Source organism: Nycticebus coucang, chromosome 14, assembly GCF_027406575.1.
Source record: "Nycticebus coucang isolate mNycCou1 chromosome 14, mNycCou1.pri, whole genome shotgun sequence".
NCBI lineage: Eukaryota > Metazoa > Chordata > Mammalia > Primates > Lorisidae > Nycticebus > Nycticebus coucang.
The window spans coordinates 736,575-754,481 of NC_069793.1; the positions used below are offsets into that span (position 1 = coordinate 736,575).

General features: G+C 61.1%; 1 protein-coding gene across 1 annotated transcript in view; it reads right to left on the reverse strand.

Annotated features, from left to right (window-relative positions):
• Positions 1–1,722: 1,722 nt before the first annotated feature.
• MUC2 (mucin 2, oligomeric mucus/gel-forming) overlaps positions 1,723–17,907 on the reverse strand; it is a 28,255-nt gene continuing 12,070 nt past the window's right edge. The window contains exons 30-49 of the mRNA XM_053562424.1: positions 10,328–17,809; positions 9,506–9,751; positions 8,799–9,031; positions 8,325–8,499; positions 7,726–7,973; positions 7,049–7,232; positions 6,585–6,813; positions 5,863–6,041; positions 5,612–5,681; positions 5,427–5,527; positions 5,277–5,308; positions 4,558–4,735; positions 4,258–4,362; positions 4,042–4,082; positions 3,822–3,944; positions 3,484–3,582; positions 2,759–2,887; positions 2,569–2,608; positions 2,161–2,287; positions 1,723–2,071 (exon numbers count right to left, since the gene is read on the reverse strand). Of these exons, the coding sequence (XP_053418399.1) occupies positions 1,843–2,071; positions 2,161–2,287; positions 2,569–2,608; positions 2,759–2,887; positions 3,484–3,582; positions 3,822–3,944; positions 4,042–4,082; positions 4,258–4,362; positions 4,558–4,735; positions 5,277–5,308; positions 5,427–5,527; positions 5,612–5,681; positions 5,863–6,041; positions 6,585–6,813; positions 7,049–7,232; positions 7,726–7,973; positions 8,325–8,499; positions 8,799–9,031; positions 9,506–9,751; positions 10,328–17,809 (10,250 nt within the window). The 3' untranslated portion in view covers positions 1,723–1,842. The remainder of the gene's footprint in view (positions 2,072–2,160; positions 2,288–2,568; positions 2,609–2,758; positions 2,888–3,483; positions 3,583–3,821; positions 3,945–4,041; positions 4,083–4,257; positions 4,363–4,557; positions 4,736–5,276; positions 5,309–5,426; positions 5,528–5,611; positions 5,682–5,862; positions 6,042–6,584; positions 6,814–7,048; positions 7,233–7,725; positions 7,974–8,324; positions 8,500–8,798; positions 9,032–9,505; positions 9,752–10,327; positions 17,810–17,907) is intronic.

A 17,907-nucleotide genomic window follows, 5' to 3' on the forward strand; every position in this document is an offset into this window, starting at 1 on the left:
GCAGGGCCAGGGGTGGGGAGGGGAGGGGCCTGATATGGAGGCGGGGACTGATGTGGAGATGGGGCCACATGCGGAGGTGGGGCATTCCATAGGGAGGGGAGGGGCCTGATGTGGAGGAGGGGCCTGCTGTAGGTATGGGCAAGTCCTACAGTGGGAAGGGACCTGAGCTGTCCAAGCAAGGGCTGGCAAAGGGGGTCCCCACGCTGCTGAACTCCATGGGGTAGCCCCTACTTCAGAAAGGGTACAGCAGGAAGAGCAGCCCAATAGCCCTCAGAGCCCCTCTTCACAGCTGCAAGCTGCAGGTAGATAATGAAGCTGACCAGAGCCTGCCCCCTGCCCCAGCCTGCAGGTCAGCTGACCCACCCAGAGGAGCACAGCCAGGCCGAGAAGTGATGGGCTGAGCCAGAACACAGCCGCACGGCGGCAGTAATGCTGAAGGTGCACTGATCCCATGTACCCAGCGTCTGACCTAGGAGGGGCCTTGGTGGCTCTAAGGTAAGCTAACACCCAGGAGGTAAGCTAGCCACCAGAGAGGGCTGCAGGGGTGCTTCTAGGGCAGTGGTTCTCAACCTTCCTAATGCTACATTGTTGAAAAGGAGTCGCAACCCACAAGTTGAGAACCACTGTTCTAGGGGCTCTCCCACGCCAGGTGAAACAACAGAAGCTCCCTAAGCCCAAGCGGGTCCCACAACCCTAGTGGCACTGATTGCAGGGGTGTCCCAACAGGCCTTTGGAGCCCACGGCTCCTGCCCCAACTGAGGTCCTCGTGGGGTCAGGTGAGGGCAGCTGTCAGCCACTGGAGAGCAGGAAGTGGGGATGTGGTCCAGACTCTAGCTGGCCCCTATCAGCTGTAGAGCCTGGCAGTGTCCACCCTTCCAAGAGTCTCCATTTTGTCAGATGTAAGATGCAGCTGCCATCATGCCTGAGTAGCAGGCCCTGGAGACAAAACTTGGCACCCCCTGAGGACACTTCAGGCCCTGCCCAGGGACTGGGGCCCTCATACCACCTGGCTCCTCCCCGAATAGCATGAGGTACTTCTCTGGGCCTGGCAGCCTCTACCCAGAAAGGCCAGGGCAAGCTGTCCAAGCAGGCATGGGTGTGACACACCCACACACAGAGCCCACAGAATTTCTGCAACTTGGCTGGAAGGTATTGGTGGCTCAGCCGCAGGAGGCCCACCAGTTCATGGCCACTATTTATCACTTGGCAATGGAAGCCAACACATTGTCCCCCATCAGTGCAGTGTGGAGACCCAGGGTGAGGCTAACATGGCTCATGAAAGTGCGTGTGCAAGTGCGGGCTTTCACACATGTGTACCCATGCAAATCCTCTCACACGTGCACTCTCTTCCCAGAGCCACCTGGGCTCCTTGGGACTCGACGAAGGCACCTCCAACAGCTGAAAACCCGGGCACTGGCTGTGAAGGAGTCCAGTGGCCTTTTTCATAGATTCGGGATTGGAGGGTGCCTGGGAGGAGGTTTGGCTGCATCTCACAGCCCAGCAGGGGCATTGCACAGTCACAGGACAACACATTTTGTACATATTTTGCCAAAGATAAGCCCACTGCATAGCACATGGGCTGTGTCCCCATGTCCTGTGTGCAGAACCTAGGGGTGGTGGGGGGGGCGAGGGGGACGAGGCATTCTCAGAACGGGCCGGACATTGACCATGTATAGTAACCAACCTGGCCCCTGAGGCGCCAACTCTCAGCATACCAGCACAGCATGTCTGCCTGAGTTTATTATTGGAAAGCAAAGAATGGAGACAGATTCAGAAAATAAATATCTCTAGCCAGGAGGAGAGGAAGCTCCATGTCAGCAGGAAGGGGCTAGCCAACCATGCCTACTTCCGCCCCACATGCCGCAGGGAGCGCCGGGCACGGCTGTGGGTGCCTTCCTGGGCCCGCGGGAGCCCACAGACAGTGTCCTGGCACAGGCAGCTATCGATGTGGGTGTAGGTGTGGCTCAGCGAGCTGCCGTCGGGGCAGCGCAGGGCCACCTCGCGCTGGCTTGTCTTCTTCTCCTTACAGCAGGAGCACCTGTGGTCCAGGGACTGGGCCTCGGCAGAGTACCTAGAGGAGGACCACCGTGAGGGCCACTCCCTGGGGGCAATGCCAGCCTCCTCACCCTGCCCAGGGCGCATGCAAAGCCTGGGACTCACATGACAGATGTTCCACACGACCCAGAGCAATCGTTCATGGTGACTATCTGGGTGCAGCCAGCGTGGGAGATTTCCCTGGTGACAGGGATGGTGGAGCAGGGGATCCTGGTCTCATTGCGAGAGATGCCTGGGGGAAGGAGGCGGAGGCTCGGGCTTCCACACCTTGGAGGCTGTGTCCTCACCCCCTGACCCGGCATGGCCAGCCCTCCCCTGGGCAAGTGCTGGGCCTCCAGCTGCCGCTTGCAAGCTGGGTTACCCCTGAGCAGTGACCCCGGGAGACACTCTCAACCTCAACACCCACACTGGAGTGGGAGGTCAGAGGTCGGAGGGCTCCTGGGGCTCCCTCCCTGAACCCACACCCAGGCCAACCCTGGTGGCCCGTGAGCACCGCTCCCTGGATGTACTCACAGGTCCTGCAGCAGCCGTTGGGCATGAATGTGATGGATCCCTGAAGGGAAAATAGAGTGAGCTGGGACCCCAGACACCAGCGGGGTGACAGCCCCCTTCCTAACACAGGGGGGCATTCCTGGAGAGGCTCAGGGCAGGCACCCCCACTCCCAGCAGAGTGCACACAGCAGGCGCCCAGTCAGCCACACACCGGGATGCAAGTGCTGGGGTCGAAGGGGGGGCAGGTGATGTTGGAGATGGATGAGATGAGCTGGTTGTGGATCTTCACACAGCTGAAGAATGTGCAGTTGTTCTCGGGGTGGGTCTTTATGTCCCCGGGCTGTGGGGCAAAGGCTCCAGTGAGGGCAAGCCAGCAGGCCCACCTGAGAGGCTAACCCAGAGGACAGACTGGACACACCTGGCAGGTGCAGCCGCTGGGATGGGGGTGCCCTGGGGCTGTGTAATCTACAAAGGTCTGTCCACTGTCTAACTAACTCCCCGAACCTGTGGGTGTGAACTGACTTGGAGGGAACGTCTCTGAAGACGTCATTACGTGGAGGATCTCAAAGTGAAACCATCCTGGCTGGGGTGGCCCTAAACCCTTACAAGATCTGAAGAGGAGACGTGGGGAGAAGACCCCGACCACGGAGGCAGACACGAGTGGGGCAGCCACAAGCCCAGGTATGCCTGCAGCCCCAGGAGCTGGGACCGGCAGGAGGAACCATGCCCTGGAGCCTCTGGAGGGAGTGTGGCCATGAGACACCTGGCTCTCAGCCTCCTGTGCTCCAGAACTGGGAGAATCCATTTCTGCTGCTTTACGTCCAGTGGTGGCCATTGTTATTGCAGTCCCCAGAACCACCACCACCACCCCACCACCCCGCCCCGCAGCCACGGCTGGGAGTGGGCGGACCCTGCCTTGCCCTCAGCCCTGTGCACCTTGAGGATGATGTGCTCGCCGCGGGGCGGGCGGATGATGCAGTGTGTCTGCTCACACTTCTGGCAGCACTCTCCAGGGGCCTCCACCAACTCAAAGCCCTGCAGACAGATGCAAGCAGAGCTCCCAGATCCGCCCCCACATCACACGGGGCCCTTGGGCTGTGGGACCCCTATTTGGGGCAGGCCCACAAGTGGAGGCGTGGGTGGGGACGAGCCAGGGCCGGCTTTGAACAGAAGAGAAAGGTCACAACACAGCCCCGTGGAAGTGGACGGGGGCTCAGGTGCTTTTCTGGGAGGAGGAAAGAGGTAAGACTGAGGCCAGGAGCGGCGCCACTTACGAGGTCGCAGGTGGTGTTACAGGGCACATGGACACAGGCGATGATGTTCAGGAGGGTGCTGTTGTCCACGTGCCTGGTGCACAGGCAGTCCTCGCACTTGGAGGAATAAACTGGAGAACCGGGCTTCAGAGGCGGGACAGATAGTGAGGCAGGGTCTGGGCACCTGCAGAGCGCCCGGCCTCCCCACCCCCACAGACAGCCCCGCCCGCCCCAGGCTCACCTGGTACTCGGCGTTCTTGTGAACACACACACCCTTGGGCTCTGGGGAGGAGAAGGAGAAAGAGAAAGTGGTCAGAAACCGTCCTGTAGTGGCCCTCTGGCCTGTCCTCGCGGCTCCTGATGCACACCTGGTGGACAGGTGGGCACTTGGGGCCATGCGAGTGGCGTTCTGCGTGGCCTGGGAGCCGTCCCACCCCCGTCCCTGCGTGCTGCTCACCGCAGGAGTACGCAGGGCAGCACCTCCCAGGCACTGTCTTGCTCCGCACTTCAAATCCCAGTGGGCACGAGGGCGGCGCCTCCTGGCACAGGCTGGTGTTGCACTCTGAGGAGCAGCGCACAGTGAAGGCAGCACCCAGGGGCACATCACCACCTCCCCTGCACGGGTTTATGAGGCCCAAGCCCAGGGGCCACCTCCAACACCTGTCGGGGCTGGTCCTGGGGCCCCCGCTCCTGAGGGAGGGAGCCCAGCCTGCAGGGGTGTGCTCAGGGACCCCTGATGGGGTGGGGAGGGCCTTACTGCAGGTGGTGATGTTGCAGCAGGTGTCAGCAGGGTTGACCTCGGTGACAAGGAAGGTGCCGTCTTCCACGCAGTGGGTGGGGGCCTGCTCACTGCACTGCCGGGGCTGGCAGAGGATGCCGCTGCCACCCTCTAGGCAGACGCAGTCCTTGCAGTCGAACTCAAAGCGCTCCCCAAACTGCAAGGTGGGAGGGATGAGTGGGGGAAGGTGCCGGAGCAGGGAGGAAGGGAGGCGCCAGCCTCTCTGCTGCCCCAGAGCTGCATGTGGTCACCCTTCCGGGGTCCTGTGGAAAAACCCTGTCCCTCCCCACCTCCAGACACACAGGGCAGGTTTGGAACAGGACAGTTGCTACTCATTCGGGTCCCAAGTCACTACTGACACCAAACCATGACTATTCACCAGTGTCTGCCACCAGAGCCTGGCACATGCCAAAGGCACCACTGGAATCTATTAGATTTGTGCAGAATTGAGCTGAGGGAGCCAAACACAGATGGGAGTGCAGAGGTGGGGGGAGGGGATCGGGGAGGGGGCGGAGGGGGAAAGGGTGGGAAGGGCAGAGGAGGGTGGAAGGGCAGGATGAGTGTCCAGCCAACTCAGCTTCCCAGCACTTCAAAGACTCACACTCAATCTCTGAGGCTCCTAGGTTTTATGACTACCCCCCACCCTCAAAATCCAGGATTTGTGGGGAATCCCTCCAGCACCAAGGGGGAGGACCCACCTCTCGGGGTATGTTGTCAGGTCCCACACAGCCTAGGAAGGGGGAAGAAACAAGTCCTGTTAGTGGAGTTCTGGTGGGCCAGGCCTTGGGGTCAGCCTCTGGGGGAGCCCAGGAGGAGGCAGGAGGAGGTGGCCTGAGTTAGGCCCATACCACAGATCTCCACACAGACGTCAAAGCCTGGGGCATAGCTCGTGGTGCCCTTGGGGCAGAAGCAGCCTTCCACCAGGCTGGTGCTGTTCTGCTGGGAGGAGCTGGGGGGAGGGCAGAAGGCCATTATCAGCTGGGGCTACCTACTGGGCATGCTGGACCCTCTAGCCAACCGTCCAGCCGCATACCTGGACTTGCATGTGGGCTCTTCTGCGGGTCCGCAGGCCTGGTACTCCCTATGGGACGGGCACTCCATCGCTGCAGGATGGACACAGGTACCAGGAGGGCCAGTCAGGGAAGGAGCCTGTGCTCCCCAGGGACCCCACCACTGGCCCCCATCCTAGCCTGGTTCCCTACCGCTGTCCCCGTGGCCCTGACTCCAATCTGCACATGGCACCCTGCCGGGACACCCTGCCAGGGCAGCTTGGGCAGCACTTACTGCAGACCCCATGGGTGTGGTTCCGCCAGTCAATGCAGATGCCCTGTCGGGCACAGAGGGCCGCATAGCTCTGCAGACTGGCACACTCCATGCCCACACCAGGCACAAAGCAGCTGTCAAACACGCAGGCATCGTGGTAGTGCTGGGGAGGCACGAGATCGTGGCAGGGGGCGAACACACTGTGTGGGGAGGTCAGGTCATGCTCTGGGGGGGGGCCTCAACACACAGCAGCCCACAGTCTCCCCTAGTACCCACCCAGGCTGCACCCCCCACCCCACCCCAGAGCAGCCTGTGCCTGACCACAGGCTGGAGGGACAGGCCTGGAGAGGTCAGGCCACACTGCACACTGCAGCTGGCTCCTGGAGACAGAAGCTGCATGGCCAAGTGGTCACAGGGGTCAGGTCCCCCTCCCATGGTTCTAGCAGAGGCCACAGGCCTCAATGCAATGCTCATACCTCTGGGGACAGGGCTTCAGGAGCTCCCCCTTCACTGTCGAAACCCAAACCTGCCTCCCTCTCCCAGCCCTGGACTCAAGCTCTGTCAGATCACCTGGTCTAGCCCAGGCCATCACTCAGCTGACTCTGAGCCATCGGAGAGGCAGGAGAGATGGGGCAGAGGGTTCTGAGGAGGCAGCTCCCCACTCTGTAGACACTGGCACAGAGGCTGCATGCTGAGCACTGTGCTGGCTAGAGCCAAGGCCACATCAGGCCAGGCACGGTTACCTGTCTTTGATGAGCTGGCAGAGAGGAGACACAGTGCAGTGCTCCGGTAGGGTCGGCTTGCTGCCCCCTGGCACAGTGACAGCAGGGGGCTTGGTTGTGGAGCTGCTGTGGGGACAGTGCGGCTTGGAGGGATCATTCACCACCCAGTGGTCAGCTGCAACCTCGCAGCTGGAGACAACCTCTCCGCTGGGCAGAGTGCAGTCGTCCGAGGTGTTGTTGGTGCAGGTGCCTGCAGCGGCAAGAGGGGCCCTGTGGTGCCGGCCTGAGTCACCCAGCAGACCCGGCGAGCCCTCCCCTTGCACAGCCCCGTCCCCTGAACACCAGCTGGCCAGGGCCAAGAACAGAGATGAGGCCAGGCCAATCCCTGCTGGCTGCGCACAGGGACCAAACAGGGGACTGTGGCCACGGCAGCGGCAAGCAGAGGTACAGGAGACTCACTGCGGGGTGAGGGGCCACAGACTCACCACACTGGCCCTTGGTGTTATTGCCAAACCGCTGGAAGGGCAGCCTGATAGAGAAGGCCAGGCCATCATAGGAGACCAGGACGTCCAGCTCAGGGATGTCCACTACGTAGCTGATGCCCGATGCGTACACCTGCAGCCCGTACTTCCTGTAGGGCAGCGCCACTACCTGCCTGTTGACCTGCACCTGTGGCAAGACACCAGGCTCAGAGGGCCACTGGGTGGAGGCTGGTGGCCACCCACTGGCATCTGCCAGGCCCTGGCACCTGGGCACTCTCTAGGACACATGCATCTGATGGGCAGGGCCAGCCCTACTGCAGGGGAGCTGCAGGGCCACCCTCTCTCAGACCTGCACATGCCGGGTGGGGAGAGGTCTCTGCCCCACCCCCTTTCCTGTCTCTTTCTGGCTCAGGTGCAGCCATGTCCCAGGCAATCCCAGAGGCCAGCCCATGAGGCCCCTGTTGTGGCCTTCCTGCTGGGGCCGAGCTCCCCACACTTCTTGGCCTCAGAGCCAATGGTACTGCCATGCAGTAGGCAGGTCTCAGCTGGGTGTGAGGGGCCCCTGTCCACAGGGAGGGGAGGGGCGGGCAGGGGGCTGGAGGCAGTGAGAAGAGCCCCACCACACCCCCTAACCCTCCTGTCCAGCAGGGCCCTGGGAGCCGCTGCTGCTCCTTGTATACCTGCACCTGCGGGGGCGCCAACCGCGTGGTCTTGATCTGCACCTCCTGGGTCTCATGGCGCACAATGAGGGTGCGGGGGCAGGACACCTTGTCATTGACATCACAGTGGTAGTTGTCGATGTAGACCCCAAAGTTGTCCACAGTGGGGGTGACCTCCTCTACCAGCACGTAGGTGCAGTTGCCCTGGTAGCTGTAGTAGAGCCCATCGAAGGTGACGTAGTGTGGGTCCCCCCAGCCCGTGCAATAGCCTGTGGAGGGGGCTCCATGAGCTGCGCACAGCCCCTGCTGCTTAGGACTCGGGGATGCCCAGCTCTGGGGTGTGGGACACATGGAACAACTGAGCTGGGGCCCCCAAAAGCTATTTCCCCTCAGCCCCTCAGCCCACGGAGGCCGTTCTGCAGCACAGGACCTGTCTTCAGACCCAGAAGGCCAAGGGTCCACTCTGCCCCTCTCCTCAGATGCAACCTTATTTCAAGGTGGTGCCTTCTCTCCATCCTCATTTGCCCAGCCCATGACTCAGCAGCAAGATCAGCAGAGCCCAGGGAGCCCAGCTCTTAGGCCTGTCCACAAGAGCAGGAAGAGGCAGCTGTGTAACTCACAGTCACACTCCCAGTGCCAGCAACAGCCATCAGGGTCCATGACACGCACAGGCTTGAGGCCATTGGAGCACGTGGGCATGGGTGGGGGCTTGCACTCCACCTTCACCACCTCCACCAAGTTGTCTTGAATGCAGGTGGCCATGAAGCACTCGCACAGCCACCATGTCTCATTCACCTGCAGACAGGAGGGTGGGGGCACTCAACTAGGCCCCCTGTGCCCACACAGGAGGGACTGGGCTGCTCGGGAGCCTGAGTGCCTAAGAGCCTGCCCAGGGCTGGAGGCTAATGGTGCCTTTACCAGACTCATTGCAATTGGATGTCTCATTGGGTACAGCAGGAAGACTCAGTGGTGGTGGGCTCAGCAGACTCCACACCCGAGAGGCTGCTGAAAGCTTTAGCCCTTGGACAATCAGCAGGAAGACAGCCCCTGGACACTTGGTTCCCAGGGGACAAAGCTGCCCAAGGCGCACTAACCTGTCTGGGAGGATCGAAGTCAGGGCACCCAGGAGGCTTAGGGGTGGACAGAGTGCTAGGTGTTGGGGAGGGTGTTGGCTTGGAGGGCGTGGCTGTGGGCGTTGGCTTGGAGGGCGTGGGTGCTGGAGAGGGTGTGGATGGGCATGACCAGTTGTAGAACTCAAGGTCACACTGGAGTGAGCAGTTCACGTAATAGCAGGTGTCTCCGTGTGTGCCATTGTATACCAGATCGCCTGCAAGGGACACAGCCAGTCCTTACACAACCCAGAGCTAACAGGTCCCCACTGAGGGCACATGGAGAGACACCCACCCGTAGCCAGGCTCTGGCTTCCTAACCCATTCATTAATGTTGGGACCAAATGCAGCCTCAGCTGCCTGGGCATTAAAAATGAACCACCAAAGGCTGGGAATAGTGGCTCATGCCTGTAATTCCAGCACTCTGGGAGGCCAAGGTGAGGATTGCCTGAGCTCAGGAGTTTAAGGCCAGCCTGAGCAAGAGCAAGACCCAACTCTACTACAATTAGAAAAAATAGCCGAGTTTAGTGGTGGGTGCCTGTAGTCCCAGCTACTTGGGAGGCTGAAGCAAGAGGATCATTTCAGCCCCGGAGTTTGAGGCTGCAGTGAACTATCATAACATCACAGAAGTCTAGCCTGGGCAAGAGGGTGAGACCCTGTCTTAAAAAAAAAGAAAGAAAAGAAGTGGGTACCTGGCCCATAGTAGGTGCCATTCAGCATGCAGCACCAGACCTGGGTGGAGGAGCTGACCGAAGGGCCAGTGTTCACAGTGATGCTGGGGGAGGGGATTGGCGTCTGCGTGGGAGTGGGCACCGTGGAGGCTGAGGTGCTGGAGGTCGTGGTCGATGGGCGGACTGTCTGGGTGGGAGTCTCCATAGGGGTTGTTGACCCAGAGGCAGGTGGAGGTGACCCAGTCGTAGTTCCGTGGGTGGGGGTACCTATGAGAGCACAGGTGGGAGTGAGAGCTGAAGCAACCCCATACACCTTGTGGTGACACAGAGACCCCTGGAGGGAGGCAGATGCTCCTGACAGCACCACAGTTTGCTGGCCAAATCTGCTGCTGGATAAGAGGGGCTGGACATAACTATCCACAGCACCCTGGTATATCTGCAAGGTGCTAGGCTGCTTGGCTTTGAGGATCAAGGCAAGGCGGCACTGGCAGGGAGAGGCAGGATGCCCATGCTATCCCTGGCAGCACCTGCCCCAGACAGCCCTGGTGGGCTCCCATGGGATAGGCTTTGCCTATAATACTACCCCCACGAGGTGGCAGGCAGAGGGCTGGGCAAGGCAGGGCACCTAGGGGAAGCCACTCAGTGGGAAGTGTAGTGGCCGCTACACTGCTGCCCACACGGGCCATGGGTCAAAATTCTCCAAATAGCAAGTGACGAGGCTCACCAGGCAAGGAGGCACATGGGGCGGGCCTCAACCTTCCTGGGGACAAGGACTCAAGCACGCGTCAGCAGCAGTGTAGGTCAGGCTCTGGGGCAAGAGGAGCATAGCATGTATCTACTTACCTGGGCGTGCTGTGCTGGTGCCAGGTGTCGTGGTTGGGGTCCCTGTGGTGGTGGTGCCAGGAGTCGTGGTTGGTGTCCCTGTGGTGGTGCTACCAGATGTCGTGGTTGGTGTCCCTGTGGTGGTGCTACCAGATGTCGTGGTTGGTGTCCCTGTGGTGGTGCTACCAGGTGTCGTGATTGGTGTCCCTGTGGTGGTGCTACCAGGTGTCGTGGTTGGTGTCCCTGTGGTGGTGCTACCAGGTGTCGTGGTTGGTGTCCCTGTGGTGGTGCTACCGGGTGTCGTGGTTGGTGTCCCTGTGGTGGTGCTACCGGGTGTCGTGGTTGGTGTACCTGTGGTGGTGGTGCCAGGTGTTGTGGTTGGGGTCCCTGTGGTGGTGGTGCCAGGTGTCGGGGTTGGGGTCCCTGTGGTGGTGGTGCCAGGTGTCGGAGTTGGGGTCCCTGTGGTGGTGGTGCCAGGAGTCGTGGTTGGGGTCCCTGTGGTGGTGGTGCCAGGTGTCGTGGTTGGGGTCCCTGTGGTGGTGCTACCAGGTGTCGTGGTTGGTGTCCCTGTGGTGGTGCTACCGGGTGTCGTGGTTGGTGTCGCTGTGGTGGTGGTGCCAGGTGTCGTGGTTGGGGTCCCTGTGGTGGTGGTGCCAGGTTTCGGGGTTGGGGTCCCTGTGGTGGTGATGCCAGGTGTCGGGGTTGGTGTCCCTGTGGTGGTGGTGCCAGGTGTCGTGGTTGGGGTCCCTGTGGTGGTGGTGCCAGGTGTTGGAGTTGGGGTCCCTGTGGTGGTGGTGCCAGGAGTCGTGGTTGGGGTCCCTGTGGTGGTGGTGCCAGGTGTTGTGGTTAGGGTCCCTGTGGTGGTGGTGCCAGGTGTCGTGGTTGGGGTCCCTGTGGTGGTGGTGCCAGGTGTTGGGGTTGGGGTCCCTGAGGTGGTGGTGCCAGGTGTTGGGGTTGGTGTCCCTGTGGTGGTGGTGCCAGGTGTCATGGTTGGGGTCCCTGTGGTGGTGGTGCCAGGTGTTGGGGTTGGGGTCCCTGTGGTGGTGGTGCCAGGTGTTGGGGTTGGAATCTCTGTTGTGGTAGTAATAGGTGTTGGGGTTGGGGTCCCAGTGGTGGTGGTTCCAGGAGTTGTGGTTGAGATCTCTGTGGTGGTGCCAGGGGTTGTAGTTGGGGTCCCTGTGGTGGTGGTGCCAGGTGTCGTGGTTGGTGTCCCTGTGGTGGTGGTGCCAGGTGTTGGGGTTGGTGTCCCTGTGGTGGTGGTGCCAGGAGTCGTGGTTGGGATCTCTGTGGTGGTGCCAGGGGTTGTAGTTGGGGTCCCAGTGGTGGTGGTGCCAGGAGTCGTGGTTGGTGTCCCTGTGGTGGTGCCAGGTGTCGTGGTTGGGGTCCCTGTGGTGGTGGTGCCAGAGGTCGTGGTTGGTGTCCCTGTGGTGGTGGTGCCAGGTGTCGTGGTTGGTGTCCCTGTGGTGGTGGTGCCAGGTGTCGGGGTTGGTGTCCCTGTGGTGGTGGTACCAGGTGTCGGGGTTGGTGTCCCTGTGGTGGTGGTGCCAGGAGTCGTGGTTGGGGTCCCTGTGGTGGTGGTGCCAGGAGTCGTGGTTGGGGTCCCTGTGGTGGTGGTGCCAGGTGTTGTGGTTGGGGTCCCTGTGGTGGTGGTGCCAGGTGTCGTGGTTGGTGTCCCTGTGGTGGTGGTGCCAGGTGTTGGGGTTGGGGTCCCTGTGGTGGTGGTGCCAGGTGTTGGGGTTGGAATCTCTGTTGTGGTAGTAGTAGGTATTGGGGTTGGGGTCCCAGTGGTGGTGGTTCCAGGAGTTGTGGTTGGGATCTCTGTGGTGGTGCCAGGGGTTGTAGTTGGGGTCCCTGTGGTGGTGGTGCCAGGTGTCGTGGTTGGGGTCCCTGTGGTGGTGGTGCCAGGTGTCGGGGTTGGGGTCCCTGTGGTGGTGATGCCAGAGGTCGTGGTTGTTGTCCCTGTGGTGGTGGTGCCAGGAGTCGTGGTTGGTGTCCCTGTGGTGGTGGTGCCAGAGGTCGTGGTTGTTGTCCCTGTGGTGGTGGTGCCAGGAGTCGTGGTTGGTGTCCCTGTGGTGGTGGTGCCAGGTGTCATGGTTGGGGTCCCTGTGGTGGTGCTACCAGGTGTCGTGGTTGGTGTCCCTGTGGTGGTGGTGCCAGGTGTCGTGGTTGGGGTCCCTGTGGTGGTGGTGCCAGGTGTCGGGGTTGGTGTCCCTGTGGTGGTGGTGCCAGGTGTCGTGGTTGGGGTCCCTGTGGTGGTGGTGCCAGGTGTTGGAGTTGGGGTCCCTGTGGTGGTGGTGCCAGGAGTCGTGGTTGGGGTCCCTGTGGTAGTGGTGCCAGGTGTCGTGGTTAGGGTCCCTGTGGTGGTGGTGCCAGGTGTCGTGGTTGGGGTCCCTGTGGTGGTGGTGCCAGGTGTTGGGGTTAGGGTCCCTGAGGTGGTGGTGCCAGGTGTGGGGGTTGGTGTCCCTGTGGTGGTGGTGCCAGGTGTCGTGGTTGGGGTCCCTGTGGTGGTGGTGCCAGGTGTTGGGGTTGGGGTCCCTGTGGTGGTGGTGCCAGGTTTTGGGGTTGGAATCTCTGTTGTGGTAGTAATAGGTGTTGGGGTTGGGGTCCCAGTGGTGGTGGTTCCAGGAGTTGTGGTTGGGATCTCTGTTGTGGTGCCAGGGGTTGTAGTTGGGTTCCCTGTGGTGGTGGTGCCAGGTGTTGGGGTTGGAGTCCCTGTGGTGGTGGTGCCAGGTGTTGGGGTTGGTGTCCCTGTGGTGGTGGTGCCATGTGTTGGAGTTGGAATCTCTGTTGTGGTAGTAGTAGGTGTTGGGGTTGGGGTCCCAGTGGTGGTGGTTCCAGGAGTTGTGGTTGGGATCTCTGTGGTGGTGCCAGGGGTTGTAGTTGGGGTCCCTGTGGTGGTGCTACCAGATGTCGTGGTTGGGGTCCCTGTGGTGGTGGTGCCAGGTGTCGGGGTTGGGGTCCCTGTGGTGGTGATGCCAGGTGTTGGGGTTGGTGTCCCAGTGGTGGTGGTGCCAGAGGTCGTGGTTGGTGTCCCTGTGGTGGTGGTGCCAGGTGTCGTGGTTGGGGTCCCTGTGGTGGTGGTGCCAGGTGTTGGGGTTGGTGTCCTTGTGGTGGTGGTGCCAGGAGTTGTGGTTGGGATCTCTGTGGTGGTGCCAGGGGTTGTAGTTGGGGTCCCAGTGGTGGTGGAGCCAGGAGTCGTGGTTGGTGTCCCTGTGTTGGTGCCAGGGGTCGTAGTTGGGGTCCCTGTGGTGGTGGTGCCAGAGGTCGTGGTTGGTGTCCCTGTGGTGGTGGTGCCAGGTGTCGTGGTTGGTGTCCCTGTGGTGGTGGTGCCAGGTGTTGGGGTTGGTGTCCCTGTGGTGGTGGTACCAGGTGTCGGGGTTGGTGTCCCTGTGGTGGTGGTGCCAGGAGTCGTGGTTGGGGTCCCTGTGGTGGTGGTGCCAGGAGTCGTGGTTGGGGTCCCTGTGGTGGTGGTGCCAGGTGTTGTGGTTGGGGTCCCTGTGGTGGTGGTGCCAGGTGTCGTGGTTGGTGTCCCTGTGGTGGTGGTGCCAGGTGTTGGGGTTGGGGTCCCTGTGGTGGTGGTGCCAGGTGTTGGGGTTGGAATCTCTGTTGTGGTAGTAGTAGGTATTGGGGTTGGGGTCCCAGTGGTGGTGGTTCCAGGAGTTGTGGTTGGGATCTCTGTGGTGGTGCCAGGGGTTGTAGTTGGGGTCCCTGTGGTGGTGCTACCAGATGTCGTGGTTGGGGTCCCTGTGGTGGTGGTGCCAGGTGTCGGGGTTGGGGTCCCTGTGGTGGTGGTGCCAGAGGTCGTGGTTGGTGTCCCTGTGGTGGTGGTGCCAGGAGTCGTGGTTGGTGTCCCTGTGGTGGTGCCAGGGGTTGTAGTTGGGGTCCCTGTGGTGGTGGTGCCAGGTGTCGTGGTTGGGGTCCCTGTAGTGGTGCTACCAGATGTCGTGGTTGGTGTCCCTGTGGTGGTGGTGCCAGGTGTCGTGGTTGGGGTCCCTGTGGTGGTGGTGCCAGAGGTCGTGGTTGGTGTCCCTGTGGTGGTGGTGCCAGGAGTCGTGGTTGGGGTCCCTGTGGTGGTGGTGCCAGGTGTCGTGGTTGGTGTCCCTGTGGTGGTGGTGCCAGGAGTCGTGGTTGGGGTCCCTGTGGTAGTGCCAGGAGTTGTGGTTGGGGTCCCAGTAGTGCTGGTACCAGGTGTTGTAGTTGGGATCTCTGTGGTGGTGGTACCACATCCTGTGCATATAATCTCTGTGGTGGTGGTGGCACCCGTTGTGGTTGGGATTTCTGTGGTGGTGCCAGGTGTTGTGTTTGGTGTCCCTGTGGTGGTGGTGCCAGGTGTCGTGGTTGGGGTCCCTGTGGTGGTGGTGCCAGGTGTTGGGGTTGGTGTCCCTGTGGTGGTGGTGCCAGAGGTCGTGGTTGTTGTCCCTGTGGTGGTGGTGCCAGGAGTCGTGGTTGGTGTCCCTGTGGTGGTGGTGCCAGGTGTCGTGGTTGGGGTCCCTGTGGTGGTGGTGCCAGGTGTTGGGGTTGGTGTCCCTGTGGTGGTGCTACCAGATGTCGTGGTTGGTTTCCCTGTGGTGGTGCTGCCAGATGTCGTGGTTGGTGTCCCTGTGGTGGTGCTACCAGATGTCGTGGTTGGTGTCCCTGTGGTGGTGGTGCCAGGTGTCGTGGTTGGGGTCCCTGTGGTGGTGGTGCCAGGTGTTGGGGTTAGGGTCCCTGTGGTGGTGGTGCCAGGAGTTGTGGTTGAGGTCCCTGTGGTAGTGCCAGGAGTTGTGGTTGGGGTCCCAGTAGTGCTGGTGCCAGGTGTTGTAGTTGGGATCTCTGTGGTGGTGGTACCACATCCTGTGCATATAATCTCTGTGGTGGTGGTGGCACCCGTTGTGGTTGGGATTTCTGTGGTGGTGCCAGGTGTCGTGGTTCGTCTCCCAGTAGTGGTGGTGCCAGAAGTCGTGGTTGAGGTCCTTGGGGTTGTGGTCCCAGGTGTTGTGGTTGGGGTCCCAGTAGTGGTGGTTCCAGGGGTTGTGGTTGGGGTCCCTGGGGTGGTGGTTCCAGGTGTCGTGGTTGGGATCTCTGTTGTGGTAGTGGTAGGTGTTGCGGTCCCCGTGGTGGTGGTGCTAGGTGTCGTGGTTGGGGTCTCCGTGGTGGTGCCAGATGTCGTGGTTGGTGTCCCAGTAGTGGTGGTTCCAGGGGTTGTGGTTGGGGTCCCTGGGGTGGTGGTTCCAGGCGTCGTGGTTGGGATCTCTGTTGTGGTAGTGGTAGGTGTTGGGGTCCCCGTGGTGGTGGTGCCAGGTGTCGTGGTTGGGGTTTCCGTGGTGGTGCCAGGTGTCGTGGTTGGTGTCCCCGTAGTGGTGGTGCCAGAAGTCGTGGTTGGGGTCCTTGGGGTTGTGGTCCCAGGTGTCGTGGTTGGGGTCCCAGTAGTGGTGGTTCCAGGCGTTGTGGTTGGGATCTCTGTTGTGGTGATGGTAGGTGTTGGGGTCCCCGTGGTGGTGGTGCCAGGTGTCGTGGTTGGAGTCTCCGTGGTGGTGCCAGGTGTTGTGGTTGGTGTCCCAGTAGTGGTGGTTCCAGGGGTTGTGGTTGGGGTCCCTGGGGTGGTGGTTCCAGGCGTCGTGGTTGGGATCTCTGTTGTGGTAGTGGTAGGTGTTGGGGTCCCCGTGGTGGTGGTGCCAGGTGTCGTGGTTGGGGTTTCCGTGGTGGTGCCAGGTGTCGTGGTTGGTGTTCCCGTAGTGGTGGTGCCAGAAGTCGTGGTTGGGGTCCTTGGGGTTGTGGTCCCAGGTGTCGTGGTTGGGGTCCCAGTAGTGGTGGTTCCAGGCGTTGTGGTTGGGATCTCTGTTGTGGTGATGGTAGGTGTTGGGGTCCCCGTGGTGGTGGTGCCAGGTGTCGTGGTTGGAGTCTCCGTGGTGGTGCCAGGTGTTGTGGTTGGTGTCCCAGTAGTGGTGGTTCCAGGGGTTGTGGTTGGGGTCCCTGGGGTGGTGGTTCCAGGTGTCGTGGTTGGGATCTCTGTTGTGGTAGTGGTAGGTGTTGCGGTCCCCGTGGTGGTGGTGCCAGGTGTCGTGGTTGGGGTCTCCGTGGTGGTGCCAGATGTCGTGGTTGGTGTCCCAGTAGTGGTGGTTCCAGGGGTTGTGGTTGGGGTCCCTGGGGTGGTGGTTCCAGGTGTCGTGGTTGGGATCTCTGTTGTGGTAGTGGTAGGTGTTGGGGTCCCCGTGGTGGTGGTGCCAGGTGTCGTGGTTGGGGTCTCCGTGGTGGTGCCAGGTGTTGTGGTTGCGGTCCCCGTGGTGGTGGTGCCTGGGGTCGTGGTTGGGGTCCCTGGGGCAGTGGTGGTAGGTGTCGTGGTTGGGGTCCCAGTGGTGGTGGTGCCAGGCGTCGTAGTTGGGATTTCGGTGGTGGTGGTGGCAGGTGTCGTGGTTGGTGTCCCGGTAGTGGTGGTGCCAGATGTTGTGGTTGTGGTTGAGAAGCTGGTCATGGCACATTCACAGCAGTACACCTTGATCTCGTAGTTGAGACAATAGGGCATGGGAATGGGCCCACCAGGCCTTTGGTCTTCATTTTTGCACACCAGCCCCACTGAAACATCACACACCACCGTCTGCCCAAGCTGTTGGATTGTAAAATTGGGGTACATGCTGGCTCTGCAGGAGATGTTAGCTGCCCAGCCTGGTGCACAGACATCTCCAATCAATTCCATGTCTCCACCTGGTTTGGAAAAGTCAGGCTTCCCGGAATCCAGCCACCCAGTCCATCTGCAGTAAGATACACATGGTGTGGTGGATTTTGTAGGGATGGGGGTGGTGGTTGATGGAGGGATGGGTGTGCTGGTTGATGGAGAGATGGGCGTGGTGGTTGATGGAGGGATGGGAGTGGTGGTTGTTGGAGGGATGGGTGTGGTGGTTGATGGAGGGACGGGCGTGGTGGTTGTTGGAGGGACGGGGGTGGTGGTTGATGGAGGGATGGTAGTGGTGGTTGTTGGAGGGATGGGCGTGGTGGTTGATGGAGGGATGGGGGTGGTGGTTGTTGGAGGGATGGGGGTTGTGGTTGTTGGAGGGATGGGGGTGGTGGTTGATGGAGGGATGGCGGTGGTGGTTGTTGGAGGGATGGGTGTGCTGGTTGATGGAGGGATGGGGGTGGTGGTTGTTGGAGGGATGGGGGTGGTGGTTGATGGAGGGATGGGGGTGGTGGTTGATGAAGGGATGGGGGTGGTGGTTGATGGAGGGATGGGGGTGCTCGTGGGACACTTATCCATGGGCTCACAGCAGCTGACACGTATCTCATAGTCATAACAGAGTCCGAATGGTCCATTGCCAAACTGGTCTTCATTCTTGCAAACGAAGCCAAATGAGACGTTGCACTGGACTTTCTGCCCCAGCTCCTCCCAGCTGAGATGTGGTTCTGTGGCCGACCTGCACTCAATGTCGTCAGGAGCGCTGCAGACACCCTCAAATGTCTCCTGGTCACCGCCATCACTGCCGCTGTCCGGGTGATCCTGGTTGATCCAGTCAGACCAGAAGCAGCAGAGCTCTGGGGAAGCAAAGCCCATCATTGGTTACCATGCCTAGAAGAGGGACTCCAGGAGGCCGCCATGATCCAGAGGGCTCAATGGCTGCCATGACCGTCCC